Genomic DNA, 24,295 nt, shown 5'->3' on the forward strand with positions numbered 1-24,295 from the left:
TTATATTTATGGAAGGTTTATTAACAAACAGCAAGCATGGAATGATGAGAAACTATCAAATGATAAAAGATTGTTATTAATTACTCTATAAAACAGTAAAAATTGTACCAGAATTAACAAGCACTATTCGTCACAATACATGCAGCTCAGGTAAAGAACCAATGGAATAAAAATAAATAAAACCACAGTTTACACTAGTTAATAGTAGTTGATTAGTACACGTGAAATTCAATCTTTGTCTTGAGGAAGTTCTTAGTGCGTCAATCAAGGCGTTTCCATGACATTCTATAATCACGTGATCTTGAAAAGTTTGTGTTTTGCGATAAGGCGCGACTTAAAAATCCGCGTGTGCTAAGTTTTATAATTAACTACTAAAAAAAGGACTATAAAAAAATTAAAATTATGGAAAAAAAATTTGCTTGATGCTAATTTTCAATTTTCAAATTTTCAAGAAGTTATAAGAATAATCAAGTTAAAATTGCTTTCAAAATCAATCAGTTTCCATCTTTGGTCCATTTAAAGCAGGATTATTTTCGTTGAATTGTTTCCGTTTATCTTTTTCCTGGCTGTGATGATCCGGGTGGAGAGACACGAGGTGGGGAATCTTTACCACCCGGGGCTCCGCCATGGTTACCACCCGGTGCCCCGCCATGGTTACCTCCGGGCATGGAACCGGGTGGGAGGGGATTGAAGAAATCACATCTCTTGATACATCCATCAAAGCAGCACTTTTGGCCTCTGGGACAGTTTGAATCAGTCTTGCAATATTCCTTTCGATCGTATTTGGTAAGACAAGCTTTTTGGTTCTTTATTATAGGGCACCCTCCTAGAAGAACAAACACAAATAGCAACAGTTGTTTGATACTGCTTGAGAATAAAGAGAGAACATTAGAAGGTAACTACTCACGTGGAGCAAACGGTGGAATACACCTTCTACTACATCCATCATGACAGCATTTGCTTTGCCCTGGGCACCCCATGTCATTTGTGCAGCCTCCTCCTGGCCTAGCATTAAGTGGACAAGGATGGGGGTCCGTTGGAGGACAAGTACCTTGAAATGAGTGATAATATAAATGTAATATATGTGAGATAGGTGATTGATGATAAGCGATGGGATATAGGTCATTCCAAGACAGCATGAACCTACAAACAATTCGTTTGGTGTCGTACATGAACCGCCCCGGTTGGATTGGTTGGGCACGTGTCTGTTGTGCGGGAGGGCCAGGCCAACAGGCAAAGTCTCAAAATCACTAAGGAGAAGGTCATGCCTTTCCTCTCAAAACACCAACCAATGGTAGACCTTCTCCGTGGCTCGGATGATGACGTAAATAGGCGGTCCCCTCTCACTTAGTGACGTTAAACATACAGTAGAGGGCCACAAGTTTATCAGTGTTAAGTTGGCACTGTCACGTGTCACCCTCCGTATATAAAGACTACGATGATGGTGATGGTGATGATGGTGATGATACTTGTGATGATGATGATAATGGTAATGATGATGATGGCGATGATGATGATGGTGATGATATACTTGATGATGATGTTGATGAAAATGTTGATGCTGGTGGTGATGATGATACTTGTAGATGATGATTGAATTATTGCTCTAGCTTAAACCCCTTTACCGCAGATTTTAAAAAGACTATCCAATTGTGCCAACCGGTATCTCATGACTTTGAGTGTACTCACCGGTTTTGGATGCAGGAGGTGCTGGTGTTCCACCTACAAATGAATAATGTTAGAAATATAAAGACTGTTTATCTGATATTTCATTAGCAATAATAATAATATCGTGATTCACTAAATATTCTCTTATATAGACGACAATATTTTGTGGTATTGTAGTTTCAAAATTAAGGTTTCTGATTGGCCAACGATCAACGAAAACGAAAGCTTGAGCCTGCGGCCGTCAAACTTTTACGCTTGTTGGTTGCGCCATAGTGCATGCTCGTAAGGAGAATTTCGCTTTTAATCAAAGAAAGTCGGTCAGTTTTTCCCCCTTTTTTGTGTTTTAAATTCTTTAGAATCGCGATACAAAACTAATTACGATTTTGAGACGACAATACCACGAAGTATTGACGACGTTGGAGGAAAATATATTCGGTATTGGGCTCCGTCGCTTCTCGACTCCGCAATTAGTTTATAATATTTTATTTGTTAGAGCAGGCTGATTATTCTGCCAGCTATCGCTGCGGGCCTGCTATTTATCACACTCACTACAACTATATTTAGTATTTCATGAACACAACGCTCAACTCACAGGCTGATAATACTGCTTGAGAATAAAGAGAGAACATTAGAAGGTAACTACTCACGTGGAGCAAATGGTAGGATACATTTTCTACTACATCCATCATGACAGCATTTGCTTTGCCCTGGGCACCCCATGTCATTTGTGCAGCCTCCTCCTGGCCTAGCAATAGGTGGACAAGGACGGGGATCCGTTGGAGGACAAGTACCTTGAAATGAGAGATAATATAAATGTAATATATGTGAGATAGGTGATTGATGATAAGTGATGGGATACAGGTTATTCCAAGACAGCATGAACCTACAAACAATTCGTTTGATGTCGTACATAAACCGCCCCTGTTGGCTCGGTTGGGCAAGGGTATAACCCTAACCCTTGGTATCTAAAAATACCAACAAATGGTAGACCTTCTCCGTGACTCGGATGACCACGTAAATAGGCGGTCCCCTCTCACTTAGTGACGTTAAACATACAGTAGAGGGCCACACGTTTATCAGTGTTAAGTTGGCACTGTCACGTGTCACCCCCCTATAAAATTATAAAGACGACGATGATGATGATGGTGATGATGGTTATGATGATGATGATGGTGGTGATGATGATGGTGATGATGATGATGACGTTGATGATGATGATAAAGGTGATTATGATGGTGATGATAATGATGATGATATACTTGATGATGATGTTGATGATGGTGGTGGTGATGATGATATTTGACGATGATTGAATTATTGCTCTAGTTTAAAACCCTTTACCACAGATTTTCCCAAATTGCCAACACGGTAATGGAATCTCATAATGACTTTGAGTTAGCCTCCTCCGCAGGCATCTCTGTGGCTTTCTCTAGTTTCTCCAGCTATTAATGAGCCGGAGTCTGGGAACGAAGAAACAAAAAACCAGACGAGGGGGGAGGGGGGAGGGGGGGAGGGGAGAAAAAGAAGAGGAGAGATGCAACTCTCCCCTCTCTTTTCCCTTCGCTCGGGCCCAATACTCTCGGTTTTCGCTGGAAAAGGAAGCCCGCTCGCTAGAGAGATATAGTATGTGAGAGTTTATAGAGTTGCCTGCGGAGGAGGCTAACTTTGAGTGTACTCACCGGCTTTGGATGCAGGAGGTGCTGGTGGTCCACCTACAAATGAATAATGTTAGGAATATAAAGATTATTCATCAGAAATTTCCTTAACAATAATATTTTATTTATTAGAGCAGGTTGATTATTCTGTTAGCTTTTGCTGATGTGGGCCTGCTTTCACTCACACTCGCTACCACTACATTTACTAATTGATACACACAACGCTAGACTCGCAGTTTTACGGAGGGAGACAATCGGAGAACCCGGAGAAAGATCCTCGTGGCAAGGGAGAGAACAACACATCAAACAAACTCAATTCACATGTGGCGTAAGCAGAACTGGAACCAGCGACCCGACAAGTTGGACTCACAGTGGAGAAAGACGACGCATTAGCAGCGTACACCATCCATGCCACCCAAGGGTGTAAATCAAGGATGTCGTAGCGCTAGTACACTCGCCTCAACTCTGGCGTCTCGTTCTTTAGAAGTTTGATCATTGCAGGTCGCAGTGAGTAAACAACAAGGATTCTAGAAGACAATGTACAGGAATGATAATAGTACTTACCGCGACAAGCACCATCATGAGCAAGCTTCAGGGTATCTTTGTTCTCTGGTTTACAGGCAGCTGTGGCCAGGTTACACATGTTACTATATGTCCGATTGTCCGTACCACACACGGGACTGTATTCTCTCGTACAAGCCTGAGGACATTCACAGCTAGCAGTGTTGTTGACGACCACACAGTTAATAGTGGGGAATGCACAAAGACTTATGTCACAAGGATTGACGGCTTTATTTGATTGGACAGCTAAAGAAAAATAGTCAATATCATTACTGTGGTAGCATATACAGCCAAACAGTCAAAAAGTGTTGCGAAGGTTTTTTTTAGTGTCACAGCCCATAGAAACAACATTGCGTGGCTGCCGCCCTAAGATGTAAGGTCGGATATGTCTTCTATTGCCACGCCTGTCCTGCAATGTTAACACAATAGCCCACTTCCGAGATATGTTTCGCTTGTCACGCACAAAGGTGCGACTTGTTTGCGACTTGTTAGGAAGTATAAAGGAAAAGAAAGCTGCAGGCTTAGATAACATACCCAACAAATTGCTAAAAATGTCCGCCTCTATAGTGGGACCATCTCTCACTGTGATTTTTCGACAATCTATTAAAATGGGCATTTTTCCTAGGGAGTGGAAAATAGCGAAAGTAACGCCTATATTTAAAAAAGGGGAGAAAACTGACCTAAACAATTATCGCCCAATCTCGGTCATTCCCACTGCTTCAAAGATATTTGAGAAGATCGTTTATGATCAACTATACGATTATTTGAATGAAAACCAGTTATTGACGGAATGCCAGTCAGGCTTTCGCTCCCTGCACAGCACTGTCACCGCGTTGCTCGAAGCAACGAACGAATGGTCAGTTAATATAGACAAGGGACTACTTAACGGAGTAATCTTCATAGACCTCCAAAAAGCCTTCGACACCATAGATCATGAAATTCTTTTGTCCAAACTATCGAATTATGGTGTAGATGAAGGCTCACTCAAGTGGTTCCGTTCTTATTTACTGACGAGGTCTCAGCTGTGCAGTGTTAACGGAAGTCTGTCTGAGCCTTGTACTGTGAGCTGCGGTGTACCACAAGGCAGTAATTTAGGCCCACTTTTATTTCTCCTGTATATTAATGACTTACCAAATTGTTTGGCGCAAGCCATAACAAGAATGTTTGCTGATGATACCAGCATCAGCGTTCATGGTAAAAATGTAGGAGACTTGGAACCAAGCATCAACACTGAACTCACTAATATACATCAGTGGTTGTTAGCAAATAAGCTAAGCTTGAATGTAGCGAAAACGGAATTTATGATTATTGGGTCCCGCCAAAAGTTCACAGCGCAATGCGATTCCACTATTAATATTGCGATTAATGGAGCTAGCGTTAAACAAGTTGATCACACCAAATCTTTGGGTTTCACTATCGATAAAAACCTTAATTGGTTAGAACATGTTAACAACATTTCGAAGAAAATCTCTTCAAGTATAGGGGCTCTAAAACGTGTTTGCCCATTTATTTCGACCGATAGTGCCATCCAAATCTACGAAGCCTTAATTCTACCCAAACTGGACTATTGTAGTGCAGTTTGGGATGGATTAAGTGATAAACTATGTGTTCAACTACAAAAGCGTCAAAATCGAGCGGCTAGAGTTATCACAAGATCTAACTATGACATAAGATCTAGCCATCTCCTTGACCAATTAAACTGGGATACACTTGCAGTTCGTCGTAAAAAACAAAAAGCCCTACTAATGTTTAAGACGATGCAGGGACGTACACCAGTTTACTTACAAAACCTTTTCTCCGACTACCATACTAAATACAACCTTCGAAATCATGATCATAAACTGTCAATACCTAAGCCACACACTGAATATCTAAAACGATCATTCAGCTATAGTGGGGCAAAATTGTGGAATGACCTACCGTTAAATATAAAAGAGGTCAAGTCAGTACGAAAATTTAAAACGGAAATTGATAGTTTGTACAGTAAGAAAAGTTGTAACTAAGGGCTCCACGGCAAACATGTAAAACAGTAACTAGCTTTTTAATTGTAAATCTTTACTTTTAAATATTTTTAGGCAATCGACTGATGTTTTTACCGTGGCAAAATAAAGAAGCTTCCTTCCTTAAAAAAAAAAAAAAAAAAAAGGTTTCAGTATGAGTCTACGTGCTAAATTAAATTGATTCCTACCGCCTGTCACGAATGACTGAGCATTTAGGACGTAGCCTCATACTGAAACCTTTGTGCGTGACAAACGAAGCATATCTCGGGAGTGGGCTATTGCAACGTTGTTGAAACGTCACGCTCATTGCCGAATAATGTGGTCAGTTTTTGACTGTTGATCAATCTGTGGTGTCAATCTAGTTTTTTGCAGGATACATTATTTTCTCGTTGAACTCGAACTTAAAACCCGTTTCTAGCAACAAGTCGTACCTGTACAGGTCTTGCCATCGCCTGTGAATCCAGGGATACATCGACAAACATACGAGCCTCGTGTATTAATACAATCAGCATCTTCACTACAATGTGCCTCTTCGTTTTCGCACTCATTATTATCTAGGAAGAGAAAATGCTATTGGTTAAATGCACCAACAGATCACGTGATCCACTGCAGCTGAAAAATGCCAATAAAATAAAATACAAATAATTCATTACATAAAAAAGATTCGAAATTCCTCTTCACATTATTATTGTTTCCATAGCACGCATTGCTTCGGCCATGAAATGAAGAGCTCTCAATGGGCGAATTAAAAAAAAGACTGTAACACTTTTCATGGCAAACAAATCGTAAATCAAAATCAGTTGTATTTTGTTGGAGTCCTTTGTTTCTTGGCAGAAACCAAACCGAACGTGAGCTGCAGGGAAGACAGTCTTCTCGGATAATTTAATTAAAGAGTTTTTAGCAATTCTGGATGTAGTTCTTATGGGACAATGATTATACTTATGCATCCTATACTGGATATTCCAAAGCCTTTTTTGTAGCCACAAGCGTACCAGCCACTTGCGTTGGGGCACTCTACATTTTCGTAATCTGTGGAGCCATTCCCAGTAATAAGGACGGTTTACGAACAGGAATGGCTCCAGCAAAGGAGGGGGGGGGGGGGGGGGGGGGACATTTAATAGTGGGGAATGCACAAAGACTCATGTCACAAGGTTGATGGTTTTATTTGATTGGACAGCTAAAAAACAATAGTAAATATCATCACTGTGGTAGCATATATTGCCAAACAGTCAAAAAGGGTTGCGAAGGTTTTTTTACTTTTTTTTAACAGCTTTGCATGGCTGCTACCCTAAGATGTAGGGTCGGATATGTCCTCTATTGCCACGCCTGTCCTGCAATGCTAACACAATTGCAGTTGTTGAAACGCTAAAATTCTTTGCAGAATAATGTGGTCAGTTTTTGACTGTTGATCAATCTGTGGTGTAGAGAGTAAGACTATATTGTTGTTTGATTTCTGTGGTACCTGCTGCAACTAGTTTTTTGCAGGATACATTATTTTCTCGTTTAACTCGAACTTAAAACCTGTTTCTAGCAACAAGTCGTACCTGTACAGGTCTTGCCATCGCCTTTGAACCCAGGGATACATCGACAGATATACGAGCCTGGTGTATCGATACAATCAGCATATTCACTACATTGTGCTTCTTCTTTTTCGCACTCATTATTATCTAGGAAGAGAAAATGCTATTGGTTAAATGCACCAACAGATCAAGTGATCCAATGCAGCTGAAAAATGCCAATAAAATAAAATACGAATAATTCATTAATTAAAGTGCCTATCACCCTTCTGACAATATTCTCAGTATTGATTCTATATGGGGTAAGATGTGGAAAAGCCCGAAAAAATTTCATAATTCGAGTGCGGCTTCTTGAAGTTATGAAGGTTTTTCCATGCCATATGCTAATGTTGTGACGTATGAGGAGTAATCAATTAATATACAAATTAAATTAAATTTGACATACGTCATAGTTTTGCCCATTGCTCTTATAGAAATTATTGCAAGCTATTTTTCAAATAGAAGCCGGTGTTTCAAATTATGAGGAACAACAAATAACCATAAATGCCTCCTCATGCGTCACCACATTAGCATATGGCATGAAAAAACCTTCATAACTTCAAGAAGAAGCTGCACTCAAACTATGCATTTTTTTCAGGTTATTCGACATCTTACCCCATGTAGAATCAATACTGTAAATATTGTCAGAAGGGTGATAGGCAATTTAAAAAAGATCCGAAGTTCCTCTTCGCTTTATTATTGTTCCCACAGCACGCATTGCTTCGGCCATGAAATGAAGAGCTCTCAATGGGCGAATTAAAAAAAAAAAAAAAAAAAAAAAAAAGGACGTACTACACTTTTCATGGCAAGCAAATCGTAAATCAAAATCAGTTGTATTTTGTTGGAGTCCTTTGTTTCTTGGCAGAAACCAAACCGAACGTCGGCTGCAGGGAAGACAGTCTTCTCGGATAATTTAATTAGGACTTTTTAGCAATTTTGGATGTACTTCTTATGGGACAATGATTATACTTATGCATCCTATACTGGATATTCCAAAGCCTTTTTTGTAGCCACAAGCGTACCAACCACTTGTGTTATCAATGCGAGGGTACAGCTAACTCATAGATGGAAATGGTCATTGTGCAACTGAGTAAATGGCATTAAGGTCAACTTAAACCAGTCAAGCAAATGGTACTTACCGCGACAAGCACCATCATAAGCAACCTTCAGGGTATCTTTGTTCTCTGGTTTACAGGCAGCTGTGGCCAGGTTACACATGTTACTATATGTCCGATTGTCCGTACCACACACGGGACTGTATTCTCTCGTACAAGCCTGAGGACATTCACAGCTAGCAGTGTTGTTGACGACCACACAGTTAATAGTGGGGAATGCACAAAGACTTATGTCACAAGGATTGATGGTTTTATTTGATTGGACAGCTAAAGAACAATAGTCAATATCATTACTGTGGAAGCATATATAGCCAAACAGTCAAAAATGGTTGCGAAGCTTTTTTTAGTGTCACAGCCTATATAAACAACATTGCGTGGCTGCTGCCCTAAGATGTAGGGTCGGATATGTCCTCTATTGTCATGCCTGTCCTGCAATGCTAACACAATTGCAACGTTGTTGAAACGCCTAAAATCTTTGCAGAATAATGTGGTCAGTTTATGACTTGTCAATCTGTGGTGTCAATCTAGTTTTTTGCAGGATACATTATTTTCTCGTTTAACTCGAACTTAAAACCTGTTTCTAGCAACAAGTCGTACCTGTACAGGTCTTGCCATCGCCTTTGAACCCAGGGATACATCGACAGATATACGAGCCTGGTGTATCGATACAATCAGCATATTCACTACATTGTGCTTCTTCTTTTTCGCACTCATTAGTATCTAGGAAGAGAAAATCAATCAACCAATCAATCTTTATTGTGCTCAATAGTTTACAGATATAAATAATAATAGTTGAAATTGCAGGTGATAAGAGCACAGCCAATTAGAAATAGCAATAGCTAATCGAGCTAAGTGGCTGGGCCATGCGGAGAAAATCTATTTGTTGCTGATTGACTAAAGCAATGGATAAGACAAGACAAGACAAAAACAAAAAACGACAAGACAAGATAAGCCGGTGACAAGACAAGACATTAGACAAGACAAAATGGGCTGTGCTCCTATCAGCTGGACTAGAAGTGCATCATAGAACTATCAATAATTTGATATTATAGAGGCTTTAAGATTTTTTTTGAAAAGGTTGCGAGTCATAGACTTGAGAGATTCTCCAATGGCATTCCATATTTCAGTACCATTAAAGCGAATATTGAATTTTCCATAGTTGGTTCTTATTTTGGGAAGATAATATGTTTTTTTAGATGCTAGGACTGAAATGAGAGTTGTAATTTGAAAAGGGAATTATTCTCACTATCTTTTTTTGTAAAGTAATAAGAGGCTGAAGAGAAGTTTTATAAGTATTTCCCCAGGTGATGCAACTATAAGATAAAAAAGGGTAAATCAAAGTATAATAAAGCTGAACGAGTGCTTGCCGGCTTACATAATATCTAATCTTTAAGAGGATTCCGATACTGCGTTTAATTTTTTTTGTCATATGTAAGATGTGGAATTTCCAGCTTAAGTTTGAGTCAATGTGTAGACCTAGATATTTGATATATTTCTCTTGTTCTATCATCTTGCTGTTGATCATTAATCGAACTTTGTAATTTATTGGTTTTTGTGGAGAGTGAAATATGATAAAGTTTGTCCTATCGATATTCAATGATAGTTTGTTTGCCATAAGCCAGCAAGAGACAAACAATCATTAGCGATTTTTTATTTATTTTAGCCTTTAATTTCTTCGCCATTTATACATCGTGGCAAATACGTTTGCATATAACTGAACCACTGACCACATTTAGTGATAGTGATAGTTGCCACATTTCTCTGGAACCCTTCCATATGTTCGTATGTTGTTGGATCTCTGGACTGCTGATGTCGTCTTTGATTGCTGCTTTAAGTGAGCTAATTGCTATTCTCCTACGCAGCCGCTATTATTGAGGCAGGTACCTGAATTTTATATGTTTTAAAGTGATTAAAAAAATCGCTAATGATTGTTTTATTTCTCTTATTGTTCATTCGAATCATGCAAATGTTTGTAGAACCACGCTATAGAATATAACGTTGACCCTCATGATTGTCCAAACGCGTTATAGATTGTCAATGGTTATGCTAATAGCACTAATGAATTTTCACTTTTAGGTAAATGATTGTCCATAAATGCTATTGTTTGTCATTTGGTGTTATTGAAGTTGAATTTCGCGCACAAGAAAATACATTCCGCGCATATGAATGGACGAACGCGCTATTGATTATCTATTGATGCCTATGAATGTACACGCATATTTAATTATCGTTATTGAAAGTTGATCCGCGCCAATGATGTTACTTGTGGTGTTGATGAAAGTACATTACACGTTATTGATACAACTATTGGCACAAATGAATGCACATTTTCTGTTAATGAACAGCAAAAGGTGTACTTACCGCGACAAGCACCATCATAAGCAACCTTCAGGGTATCTTTGTTCTCTGGTTTACAGGCAGCAGTGGCCAGGTTACACATGTTACCGTATGTCGTACCGTCCGTACCACACACGGGTTTATATTCTCTCGTACAAGCCTTAGGACATTCACAGCTAGCAGTGTTGTTGACGACCACACAGTTAATAGTGGGGAATGCACAAAGACTCATGTCACAAGGATTGATGGTTCTATTTGATGAGGCAGCTTCAAAACAATGAAAACGAGCATTAACGCTAACATTACAATGGCAATCAGCATAACATTACGTCCCCCTATTATGCAATCATTATCACATGCTTTCAGTTCGACCCCATTGAGCTGCGCCACTGCTGTACTTGCGGTGGTGATAAACGATGACAGGTTGTGACAAATGACAAGTATTGCAATACTTCAACTTCTTGTTTTGAGTTCTATGCAGCTAATCAAATATACTCGCGTATTCTTAAAATGCCTGTCACCCTTATGACAATATTCACAGTATTGATTCTACATGGGGTAAGATGTTGAACATCCCGAAAAAATGTCATAGTTTGAGTGCGGCTTCTTGAAGGTATATAGGTTTTTCAATGTTTTCCATGTCATACGCTAATGCTGTGACGTAAGAGGAGGCATTTATGGTTATTTGTTGTTCCTTGTAATTCGAAATACCGGCTAATAATTTATATAAGAGCAATGGGGGAACAATGACGGATTTCAAATTTAAGTTATCTGAGCCAGTAATGTTTTGTACATTAAATGATTACTCCTCAGCTTTTCGACATATTACCCCATGTGGAATCAATACTGTGAATATTGTCAGTAGGGTGATAGGCACTTAACTCTTTATATACTAAGTTGCGTAACTACATAAGGAGCAAGCAGCTTTGCTATACTAACATTATCTCAATTGAGGGTCATTTTCTGAAGATACGTTTCTTACCTGTACATGTTCCATCCATTTTCATCACCGTTCCTTTTTTACAGAGGCAACGTGTTGAACCATCAGGAAAACCAACACACTGTTCGTTCTGACCGCAATCCTCATCGCACTTAATGTTATCTTTAAGAAAATGTATTCTCATCATTAACTGAATATTTCTCCATTATTTATCTCACAACATTGAAAATACACCCAATCAGGATTCACGAAAGTCGTCGTATATTCGGTGGTATTCCTCTGCTCCTTCCTATAGGCATTTGCAGTCAAGTATATTTTCAATCTTGTGGAAAAAATATTTATCCAATGCTTTCTCGTTTCACATCATGAAATATCCCACTTGTATATAATAGTTATACAATGCTTTCTCGTTTCACACCATAATATATCCCTCTTGTATATAATTGTTATACAATGCTTTCTCGTGACACACCATGAAATATCCAACTTGTCACTTGTATATAATAGTTATACAATGCTTTCTCGTGACACACCATGAAATATCCAACTTGTCACTTGTATATAATAGTTATACAATGCTTTCTCATGACACACCATGGAATATCCCACTTGTCACTCGTATATAATAGCTCTACAATGCTTTCTCGTGACACACCAGGGAATATCCCACTTGTCACTTGTATATAATAGTAATACAATGCTTTCTCATGACACACCATGGAATATCCCACTTGTCATTTGTATGCTAATAGAAACCATTGTATATAAGTAGTAATTGTGTGATTACTTTATAATAATAGTGTTGATAGGAATGCGTTATTCGGTAATACGAATATCTAAGTCAGGCATAATTTCCTTAGAATTGTAAACCAACCTGCTACATTAATACAATCCCTTTGACATCCATTATAACAGCACTTCGAAGCTCCTGCACAGTCTGTATCATCGTCACACATACTTCCACGTCTGTTACACAAGCCATCCAAACCTGTCCAAGGTGCAGGACATGTCCCGGCCTTTTTTACTTCTTCACCTAAATCACAACAAGTACGAAGGACTTTAGCTAACACAAAGACACTTTAATCGACCTTAATAATAGTTAGTTTATTCTATGTACATTTGCCATCCTTGACGACTTTTAGTATCATATTCTTTTTACAACCAGCGTTCTCCATAGACATCACGTTCGGATAAGTCTTGCCATCGGATGCACACTTGGGGTCATATTCCATTGTGGTAACCTCACGACACTTGCAAACGGCTGTGTTGTTGATGTTCTGGCAGGTGTGTTGAGGATGGCTACACAGAGAGAAGCTGCAAGGGTCTGGTGGTTGCATACCTAACATGTCAACAATTGTAATTACTTTATTATTACAGGCATAAGAAAGTAGAACGCACGTTTAAGGGGTCTCAAAATGGTTTACCTTGACCGAGCGCGGTTTAGGGTAATAACTGTCCTTTAAAATTTCTAAGGGGAAATCTAATCTAATAGATTATAATCCAAAAATCTTGCCAATACAAATAGGGGCAAAATAAAAACTGAAAACTGTACGCACTTTTTATTCAGCTAATAAGAAGAACGCTAACTTATATTTAGTTTTTTTTTATTTTTAAAGTAATTTCTTTTTCTTTTTTTCTTGCACTATATAATTTTACTCATTCTCTTCCTGTACCAAATTTGCAATTATTTTTCATGTCAAGCTGTCTGCCTAGGTTAGCCTCATGGTTATTGCAGATAGCCTGTACCTTATAATTCGTTATATACACATTGTATTAGTTCTATTTTACTTTTTGGTACAATAAAATATGTATATGTATATGTATATATATATATATATATGTATATAATAATTCAAGACTCGAATTTCTTAAATTTCAAGAGAGCTTAGCTCTAAGCAACAGAAAATCCAAGCTCATTGCAAGGATCGCTGCATAACAGTTTTATGCGTGGAAGGATTGGAATGACAACGCAGATTAAATGCAGGAGGTTTTCATCTTGCACGTTCAACCGAGCAGCAATGCAATGTTTCAGTAAATCTACAAGCACTACTTACTAAGTTTTTCTGGGCATGGTCCTTGACTAACGACTTTGATATTTTGACTTTTGCGGCATCCTGCTGCTGCTAGAGTACAGTTGCTTGGATATGTTTTACCGTCAGAACCACAGACGGGTGCGTAGATAGCGGGACAAGCAAACACACGACATTCACAAGTAACTTGACCATTCTTATTTACGCATTTTTGCAGCGGGTGACTGCAAAGTGACGTTTCGCAGATGTCAAAAGGTTCTAAAGATATTGAAGAGCATGTACAAAATTTAACTTCATCGTTATTCAAAATACAAATGACCCTTGTTAAATGTTGCCTAAACAACAGATACACTTATTCCAAGAAAACGTTGTGAAACGGTGATCTGAAAGTCATTGCTAGAAGCCTCTTGTTGCTAAATATTAATTGTTATTTTATATACGGTATTTTGTCACCCTAAAATTCTTCTAAAAAATTGCCCCTGCGAATTTTTAAACGCACATTTCTCTCCAAAACTAAATCCTTCCCTGAAATAAGCCCACCAAAAAGATACATTATAGGCATCTTATAGGCCAGAGAGGTTTACGATATTTACTTTAGTACTTACTTTTACATTCTCCTGGGTGTTTTAGCTGCAGTTGATCAGTGTTTTCAGGCTTGCAAGCTTCGACCTCTAGCAGACACATGTTGTCATAGGTTTTGCCATCGCTGCCACAGACCGGAAACAGTTCACGAGTACAGTACTTAGGACACTCACAAGTAGCTGTGCCATTAACCACTATACACTCGGAATGTGGGAAACTACACAAACTTATTTCACATGGATCTATTGGTTTTGCTTCTTTGGTCTTGTTGATTTCTGCAATGAATTTCAAAAGGGTGCATAACAAAATTGATCCAAGTTGCCCATCTTCTACGTTAGGGAGTTGCGACCTTTGCGGACGCATTGCACGAAATTTGTACTGTTGTGTAGACAAATAGATCTTACCTGTACATGAGCCGTCCATATTCATAACGGTATCATTTTTACAGAGGCAACGCGTTGATCCATCAGGGAAACCAATACACTGTTCGTTCGGACCACAATCCTCGTTACACTTGATGTTATCTGAAAGATTAAGGCATGTTTCAAAGTTAGGCCTTCACAAAAAAATCCTTCAAATGTTATTGATACACAGAAAAAAACACTTAGACTGATGTAAGTTAGGGCTTTGGTAACTCACATATCCAATTGAAACTTAAAGTGTAAGGTTTAAATGTTTGAGAAGGGTAGGAGTACCCTGAGAAATACCCTTGAATCGAATGTGAGACCCAACAAACTCTACTCATGTGATGCCGAGTCCAGGAATCAAACCTGAGACCCAAGAGATGAGGCGAGTGCAATAGCAGGGTCCTCCAAGGTCCCTTGACTAACCTGCTACGTTAATACAATCCCTTTGACATCCATTATCACAGCACTTGGAAGCTCCTGCACAGTTTGTATCATCGTCACACATACTTCCACGTTGGTTACACAAGCCATTCAAACCTGTCCAAGGTGCAGGACATGTCCCGGCCTTCTTTACTTCTTCACCTAAATTACAACAAGAACGAAGGACTTTAGCTAACACAAAGACACTTTAATCGACCTTGATAATAGTTAGTTTATTCTACGTACATTTGCCATCCTTGACGACTTTTAGTATCATATTCTTTTTACAACCAGCGTTCTCCATAGACATCACGTTCGGATACGTCTTGCCATCGGATGCACATTTGGGGTCATATTCTAATGTGGTAACCTCACGACACTGGCAAACAGCCGCGTTGTTGATGTTCTGGCAGGTGTGTTGTGGATGGCTGCACAGAGAGAAGCTGCAAGGATCGGATGCAATACCTAAAAAGTGATATGAAAGAAAGCAATTACTCAGTAGAATATTAAAGTGTACAGTAGCCAGCTATCTATCAATCTTCAATTATTTTCTCTACAAAACTAATTTATTTCAACGCTTTGGGGTCTTTGCTATATGTGTAAACAGCACGACAACAATAACAGGCATGTCGAGAAGTAAGGGGGCTGGAAGCGTCACCCCTGAATTATAGTATGACCTTTCAAAAAACATTCCTTCTCGTAAAAAAACTCAGTTTGCAAAGTAGCGTTTGACAACATCATGAGAATGAGCCGACAAACCGGTTATCAAAACTGGCTTTGTAAGTGTTTTACTTGCAAATAGTGACATGGAAAAGACACCTTTGGATTTGGTAAAACACAACTGTCTTATAATTACTACATTTTATCCAGGATAACCTTCATTTCCGAGATATAATATTCACAAGAACGAATAGTACATAAAAATCAACGCTTTGACGACATATAAAACTGAGAACATATTGGTATGTATGCAAGAATGATAGAAGGATTCAGAGAATACTATACTTACTAAGTTTTTCTGGGCACGGTCCTTGACTAACGACTTTGATATTTTGACTTTTGCGGCATCCTGCTGCTGCTAGAGTACAGTTGCTTGGATATGTTTTACCGTCAGAACCACAGACGGGTGCGTAGATAGCGACACAAGCAAACATAGGACATTCACAAGTAACTTGACCATTCTTATTTACGCATTTTTGCATCGGGTGACTGCAAAGTGTTGTGGCACAGATATCATCTGAAGCTCTTTCTATAACAATAAAATCATAAAGAAGATTTAATTTGGCAATTTCTTAAAATTAAAATGTAATCAGGTATTTATTTATAATATGTTCTCAATATATGTTCTATGCAAAGGCCTACAGCAAGGGCTGATCCGGGGGGGCAAAGGGGGCTGAAGCACCCCTTCAGCAGAAAAAAACTGAAAAACTATATGCTTCTTTTTATTGTTTTCCGTTATGTTGATGGACGAAACTCAATTAGCCCCCCACCTAAAATTTATGGCCTTTGGGGTGAAGTCATCCTTCCGTCTCGATTTCCACATTCCTTCCCTCATAAGATTAGAAGACTACCGAGTGCGTCAATTAGACACATCTACAAAATATTGTCCTACCTCAAGTTCAACCCATGATCATTTATGAAACAGATAATACTTACTTTTACATTCTCCTTGGTGATTTAGCTGCAGTTGATCAGTGTTTTCAGGCTTGCAAGCTTCGACCTCTAGCAGACACATGTTGTCATAGGTTTTGCCATCACTGCCACAGACAGGCATCAGTTCACGAGTACAGTACTTAGGACACTCACAAGTAGCTGTGCCATTAACCACTATACACTTAGAATGTGGGAAACTACACAAGCTTATTTCACATGGATCTATTGGTTTGGGTGGTGCAACTTGGTCAGCAACTGCAAACCGAAAAATGGAGGAAAAAACCTTTATCCTTCTTCATACTCTATTGTGTCTGTATTGTAGTATTTTGCCATCGAAAATGTAGTACTTTTACATTCGATTTTAATACATTACTAAGAATACTTAGCCAAGTTTACAGTGCTTCTCAACAGTACACGAGGAAACTTCGTCGCAATTGCTACGGGGTAAGTTTTAGTGGAAGTCAATCAAGACGTTTCCATGACCTTTCATTGGCACGTGCCTTTGAAAACGTTTTGTTTTCCGACAATTTTATGGGATCGCTCGATTGTCCAACGAAACCCTTTTTTGTCACGACCACAATTTGTATGATTCTGTATCATTGAGTGCAATTAATTCTTTCTTTGCGAATAGATCTATTGTAATGGGAAACAAGAGTTAATAACGATAGCCTTAATTTCGTGTTTAGAGATTAGGGCTCATGTCAAACGTCGGACTTCATATGAGACCAACCTAATGACATCAAAGAAGATTGCCTTGTTATCCAATTTTTCAATTAGGTTCGGCTCATGCGACGTTCGACGTTCATATACTGCGAGGATCAGCTCAATTTGATACATTACAACAGCAGTACAAATATATACTTCATATATATTCTCATACACATTAATATGTAATTTTTTGATTTTCTTACGTTTACAAGTGTCTCCCTCCATTATTGTCCCCTTCTTACAAAGACATCGTGTCGATCCGTCAGCAAAGCCGACACATTGCTTGTATTGCCCGCAATTTTCACTACAGCTCAGGTAGTCTATAAAGTGAACGAAAATAATGACAATTTAATATTCCTAGAATTTTTATTTTCGACTCTTGGGTTATTGATATACGTAACGACTTTCTTTTAACTCCACTGTTGTAATAAATGCTAATCAGTGCAATTTTGGAAGATCATCTCAAGGCGATCTCGTTCTAATTTTGTTTGATGTGTTGTTCTCTCCCTTGCCACGAGGGTTTTTTCCAGGTTCTGTGCTTTTTCTCCCTCCATAAAAATCAACATGTGAGTTGAGTTTGTTTGATGTGTTGTTCTCTCCTTTGCCACGAGGGTTTTTCTCCAGGTTCTCTCTCTGGTTTTCCTCCCTCCATAAAAATCAACATGTGAGTTGAGTTTGTTTGATGTGTTGTTCTCTCCCTTGCCACAAGGGTTTTTTCCAAGTTCTCTGGTTTTCCTTCCTTCATTAAGATCAAGTGGAGAGTTGGGTTCTTATGGTAGTGTATGTGACTCGGCAAGGACTCACCTTATCATGGCAAAAAAAAAAAAAATCCGTAACCCACCTGCTGTATTAACACAATCTCTCTGACAGCCACTGAAGCAGCACTTCATTGTTCCATTGCAGCCACCATCATCTTCACACATATTTCCTCGGCTTTCGCAAACCCCACTGACATCCCACATGGCTGGGCAGCTACCAAGTTTTTCAATGGTTTCACCTATTCCAAGGAACAGTATGAGTCGAGTTATCCCTCGTAATTCTCTTCTTCTCTCGGTACAAAAGATTGTGTGAGGGCAATTGTATGCATTTCTAACCATTTTTAGGTGATTGCAAATCATGAAAAGTCAGCCTTGTAAAGCCTACTTTTCCACAGAATGCTTACTAGAAAGCCTTAACATAGAATAGAATATCTTGCGTGTAATGTTTGCCCATTTCAGACCATTTCAGTTTGAGTTGTATCCATATTCAGGTGTCTTGTCATGTGCAACCAATAATCGAAAAAATAATACTCTAAATAAATAGACTTTATACTTTATAGAGGGTAACACTTGACAGTGGCTGAAATGATACACTCGCGTTCTTCTTGTAACGTCTCTAGTTAATCCGAGCCACGTAAAGATTACTATGTAATTACAAAGGAAGCACCTTCCCCTCGTTTACTTTAAGGTAACAGGGAATATACTCAATACTCTAGAGAATGAAATGAGGTCTTATTAAATGGGAAACACCTAGGCTAAAAGGTTCTACTATTCATGCACAAGCACCCTGTATTTTCTATTAAGTGAAAATCAAGAAGTCATTATTATTGCGGTTGTTTCTACACTTCACTTACATTCTCCATTTTTCACAACCGTTAGAATCATGTTTTTCTCACAACCAGCGTTCTCCATGGTCATCTGGTTCGGATACGTCTTGCCATCGGATGCACATTTGGGGTCATATTCCAATGTGCTAACCTGACGACACTCGCAAACAGCTGTGTTGTTGATTTTCATGCAGGTGTGTTGAGGATGGCTACACAGAGAGACGCTGCAAGGATCGGATACGATACCTACAAGACGACAAGAACATGTTAGTGTCCAAAATGGCGGGTATCCTACAGATCGAAATTGAATCTAGCTTGCTCTCTAGGCTTATGGCACAAAAACAGAGAAGCCAGAGAAAAATACTGGAATGAAGGAAGAGATGCCAAGTGATGCCGAGTGTTGCCGAATGATGCCGAGTGATGCCGCGTGATGCCGAGTGATGCAAATTGCATAATTTAATGCCTTAGATATTATTGTGTTGCACATACCTTTGCATTGCCCATTGTGAGCCACCTTGATGTTCAGGCTGTGTTGACATGCATAAGAATCCATCATACATTTGTTTCTGTAGGTCTTATTGTCTGTTCCACACACATAATCCTTCGAAGTACTGCATTTCATCATGCGGCATTCGCAAACTGGCATCGAGTTTCTCATGAAGCAAGACTGCATTGGATGACTGCATTTTATACGTGAGCTACAAGAATTGTTACCCCCTAAAATGGAAGCAAAACAAACAGCGAATCAGAAACGAGATAATGAATTAGAGACTCGTTCAAAAGCTCATCAAAGTTGGGTTGAAAAAAATTAAACACTAAAATAAAGAAAATAGAATAAGCGCGTGCGTGCTGTGTGTAGTTATAAAGCACCTGAAGAAATTGGCAAGGCCGGCATGAGAGGAAGTGCTTCATAACTGCACACAATACAGCATGTTTTTTATTTCGTTTACAACTACTAGTTTAGTAAACAAGAAAAGAAAGAAAAGGAAAGAAAAAATTAGAAACAAAGAGATTAAAAAAACGGAAACATTTTCTTTTCTAATGACTCGTTTTAGCATAGTGAATTTAATAGCCTAGTCTAACACCCTTCTTAACTTCGGCATAATTTTCCCATTTCAGACAACGTTTCATTCTCTTAAGGCCGGTTTAGACGGTACGATTTTCGCCTACAACTATCGTATACAACACGCTTGCGTCTGTCGTAGGCAAGTTGTAGGCTTGATTTACACGCTACGAAACGAGCTGTAGGATGGCGGGAGAGTGTTGTATACGATAGTTGTAGGCGAAAATCGTACCGTCTAAACCAGCCTTTAAGAATACTATTATTTGTTTAAATCGCATCCCTATTCATGTCTCTTCTCATGCGTTACCGCTAAACAAAGAAATGATACTCTAGAGAATGACACGTGGTCTGGAATGAGAAGCATTACACCTAAAAGGTAAAAAGGTTTATACCGCATACCTTTAGGACATTCTCCTCTCGATGCTACGGTTATCATCTTTTTAGACGTGCATATACTTGTTTTCATTTCACATTCATTGCCATAAGTCTTGCCATCAGAGCCACATATGGGCATATATTCAAAGGTACAAAACTTTGAACACACACATGATGTACTGCCCTCTTTTGAAGCCATACAACGCCCATAGTAAGGACATCTTACTCGAGCACATGGATCCACTGTTAATGAATTATAAATACCTATCAGCCAACCTAAAACACCTAATGCTAGGCAACGTGAAAAACTATGCCCTTGGTTTCAAAAGAGTGTGAACTATCAGGAGGTTATTTTTTCGTTCATTTACGACGTTTGACCAATACCATTACATGTCTAAGTAAACAAGGCACGTGAAACCCTATAAATCGCCTAATAGTTCGCACTAATATTTCAAAGATTTATCACCCCTCTCCCTTTTAAAAGAAAAAAGAAACCTTACCCTTGGGGGTGCAGTCTGGTCTTCCACGAATACGAGTTCCTGTCAATTCAGAGCCAGCTTCGTCAACGCACCAGCAGTGTCCAGTAGAACCGTGGCATTGCATGCTCTCGTATTTACCGCTATCCTCGCAGCTTGGTTGAAATCGTCCTATTGGTGGAAGGTCTAGTGAATCTCGATAGTGTCTTTGGCACTTGGTAAGTCCTAGAAAAGAGAGTAAAAAGCGATAACCACTGAAGGATGACAACAAAGGCAAATCTCATCATCTTATGTCTCTCAAGCAGTTGTGTCAAAATGAAAAACCCAGAAACGAAAAAAAAAAGCACCTCGCTATTTATGTTTGATTATATAACAAGTCATATAGGAAAATGGCGTTATATATAAATTGAATGTTTTGTTCACATTTGATATTATAATAATGCCCATAAGAAGGTCGTGGGTTCGATTCCCACCTGAAACTCAGAGTCCTTTCTCCTACTCATATATTCTATAATCGGCGCGCACATAGAAATATATCGGAGATCAATGCTAAGAAGACATCTAATAAGTTGTATTAACCTTAATGACACGGCGCCATGTTTATTACTCGGGCTTTCAAAGAAATGCCCGAGGTAATAAATTGGGCTTATTTGCGTTCTGTCACAAATCGCAGTTGCGTTCAAAGCGACCATGCGCAAGTTCTATGCGCGTGCGTAGTATGCGCCACATAAGCACATGGTCGAGCAATGGCGGAAATTTTTTCAAGGTTTTCGTCAGAAGGATGACAGTGTTCACGAAGAATTCTTTCGATTTTCTGCTATGAAGCCCGAGTTCACGCAGATATGCGTCTAGTTCCTATGAAAAATAAACACCTTTGTTTTTTAAACCCGCATAACCTCATCATGAAGCGCTCAAATACAAGACCGCGCGGGAAAGAAAATCTATGTCCTTTCACCATGGCTGCCGAGTAAGAAGGTCCATTCATTTCCTACCTGCATCACTGCAGTCAGGGAGGTGGTTGTGCTCCGCGTATGCTGATTCGAGTGCTCACTATTTCTTCTCCGGTCTTACGATGAACACCCAAACAATCTCCACAAACTGAACTATGACACGGTCTTCGTTAAAACTGCCATCAGGTTACACGAAGGGGATATTAAATGTTCCAGGAGCTGGGACTCCGCAGCGTCCCATTTGCTGCTTTCAGTTTCTTTTGGCAAAGCGTCAACAATGGCTCTAGAATTGTTGTATTCATGACAATCTGTTAGGGGGGGGGGAACCAAGTTTCCATTATTACAATGCACGAACGTTGTGCCAAAGCAAAAAAGAATGCTCCAAATTCATAATTCTCAGTGAGGCAATGTGTGATTAGGCAACTTTTCTCCCATTCTTATTGTAACATTGCCGCATAACGTTTGTAAGAATTAGAATCAAGTTCTAATTTTTGCAAGATTGTGACAACTATTTTGCCAATCTCAAGAGTGTTAACTCCTCCTACAACTTGTCTCGCAAACGATATGTTCAACCAATAATATTTCATATATAGACACGTTTGGATCAGAGAGGTTGGCTTTTCTATCAAACGTTTCTCAGTCAGATATCACGAAGGGAATCCGAAAGCGATTGCAAAGATGTTGAGTAAACATCGAGTAGTAGATGAGGTTGTTTTTTTTTTTTTTTATGGTGCCACCGCGTCGCCTGTTTGATTCGAAGGAAGATATTGAAAAAATACCAACGCGAGATTTTGTGTTTTTTAATGGGATAGAAGCGTACCCCCTTACTCCCCTCACCCAGGATGATTTGTCACTACCCTCTTTGCACTTCCACGCCACTTGCCCCCCCCTAAGCCAATGAACCCCACCATTCCCTCCTACACCCCCCCCCACCTCCACCGGTCTAATTTAATCCCATCACCCCTCTTCCTATCCCGTCCTCACACCTCACTACATCCCCCACTCCCCTACCTAGTCCCACACATTCCACCTTCCTCCACCATCCCTCCCACCCCCCACTCCCCCGACCCCTTCCCTCCAGTAGACGGAGGGAAGGATAAAGGCGATTAACGGCTCTCGACCACCCTTCACTCCAATCCCCCCACCCTAGCTACAAGTTCACAATATCATTGCCTCGCCATACCCTGATCATTGGCGCCATACCCCCTTGATGCAACTAAACCGCAAAGTTTTTTATAGCGTATCAAATTCGGGGGACAATTTTCAAGGAACATTCCCTAAAGTATCAAGCGGACATAAACCTCCTCCGCTCGAAACAATGCATTCAAAAACACCAATGTGCGAAATTACCGGTACGGTAGAGGAATGGGCCTTAAAACTGCCTTTGAAGACCAATTAACAAAACGCAATTTGATGGGGTCCACTGCATTGTTGAATCATTGTACATTCATACCCAATTTTGTCAAGATACCAGTCTGGAAAGTTCGGTAGGAGCGCGGGAACAAAAGATACAGGGAAGCCAAAACAAGAAAACAGAAAAAGAAAATGAAATATACGAACGCGTAACCTATAAACCATTAGATTGATGTATAGTGAAGAACTTACGGTGGCGTTTTTTATGTTATCCATTAAACATAGCCTTTTCTTGTTGTGTGCTTGTTTTTTTTTAGTTTAAGCATTTTTTATCCCACTATTGGCATTGTTTGTACTAGTTTGTTGGTACTTCTACTGCTTTTATTGCGTATTTGTATTAGAAGTTTTCACTTGGCAGGATATATCCCACCCCAACAGTGTCCAGTTGAACACATTGGCATGGATGCTTTCATAGGAAACCATCAGCTCGACATTTCGGGGTCATTGGCCAACCATCTAATAAGCCACCTATTAGGACTTTCGATTGTTTGATGCATGTTGTTTGAGGACTTATTTCCATCGTTAATATGGTATTTATTCTTATCTTACATTGACGATTTTATGTGTAGTAATTGTTTCTTTATATATTCTTTAAACAACTAACTAAATGGGCATTATATGGTTTTTTAAATGCTTTTCCATCTCAGATCACGGGTCATCTCGTCAAATAGGACTCTTTGTTTGAGTCGTATCCATTCAAGTGTCTTCCATGCGCAACCATAAGGAAGCAAATGATACTTAGGGAATAGAACGTGCCTGACTTGGTCCAGCTCAAAGATAAGATAATATTTTTTTGAAGGG

The 24,295-nt window shown here is 39.3% G+C and overlaps 1 protein-coding gene across 3 annotated transcripts; it reads right to left on the bottom strand.

Moving 5' to 3' along the window:
• LOC148905710 (agrin-like) lies at positions 1-22,225 on the bottom strand. Of its 3 annotated transcripts, XM_089039956.1 has the most exons (28): positions 22,124-22,225; positions 21,156-21,356; positions 20,680-20,898; positions 19,707-19,934; positions 19,245-19,463; positions 18,474-18,629; positions 17,836-17,952; positions 16,928-17,179; positions 16,281-16,520; positions 15,518-15,736; positions 15,275-15,433; positions 14,849-14,968; positions 14,468-14,719; positions 13,887-14,120; positions 12,950-13,171; positions 12,707-12,865; positions 11,875-11,994; positions 10,917-11,159; positions 9,153-9,275; positions 8,580-8,822; positions 7,429-7,551; positions 6,316-6,438; positions 3,888-4,130; positions 3,348-3,380; positions 2,316-2,459; positions 1,690-1,722; positions 908-1,051; positions 1-826 (listed from the first exon to the last, which is right to left on the bottom strand). In XM_089039956.1, exons 2-28 carry the CDS (start codon positions 21,256-21,258, stop codon positions 552-554), a joined length of 4,746 nt encoding a protein of 1,581 aa, XP_088896082.1. In that variant the 5' UTR covers positions 21,259-21,356; positions 22,124-22,225; the 3' UTR covers positions 1-551. The 3 variants fall into 3 exon arrangements, with proteins under 3 accessions (XP_088896082.1, XP_088896083.1, XP_088896084.1); XM_089039957.1 differs by lacking the exon at positions 8,580-8,822; XM_089039958.1 differs by lacking the exons at positions 3,888-4,130; positions 6,316-6,438; positions 7,429-7,551.
• Positions 22,226-24,295: the final 2,070 nt, after the last annotated feature.

This window comes from Actinia tenebrosa, unplaced genomic scaffold (genome assembly GCF_029948245.1).
Source record: "Actinia tenebrosa isolate PJP-AT-01 unplaced genomic scaffold, QUT_ActTen_1.0 PGA_scaffold7__59_contigs__length_16204524, whole genome shotgun sequence".
Classification (NCBI taxonomy): Eukaryota; Metazoa; Cnidaria; class Anthozoa; order Actiniaria; family Actiniidae; genus Actinia; species Actinia tenebrosa.

Coding starts and splice junctions, on each gene's coding strand:
- LOC148905710 (XM_089039956.1), bottom strand. CDS start 21,258: ATGCAATGCCACGGTTCTACTGGACACTGCTGGTGCGTTGACGAAGCT. Junction 17,180..17,835: donor GGAGGGAGACACTTGTAAAC/GTAAGAAAATCA, acceptor TTCGGTTTGCAG/TTGCTGACCAAGTTGCACCA. Junction 11,995..12,706: donor GGATTGTATTAATGTAGCAG/GTTGGTTTACAA, acceptor ATTTTCTTAAAG/ATAACATTAAGTGCGATGAG.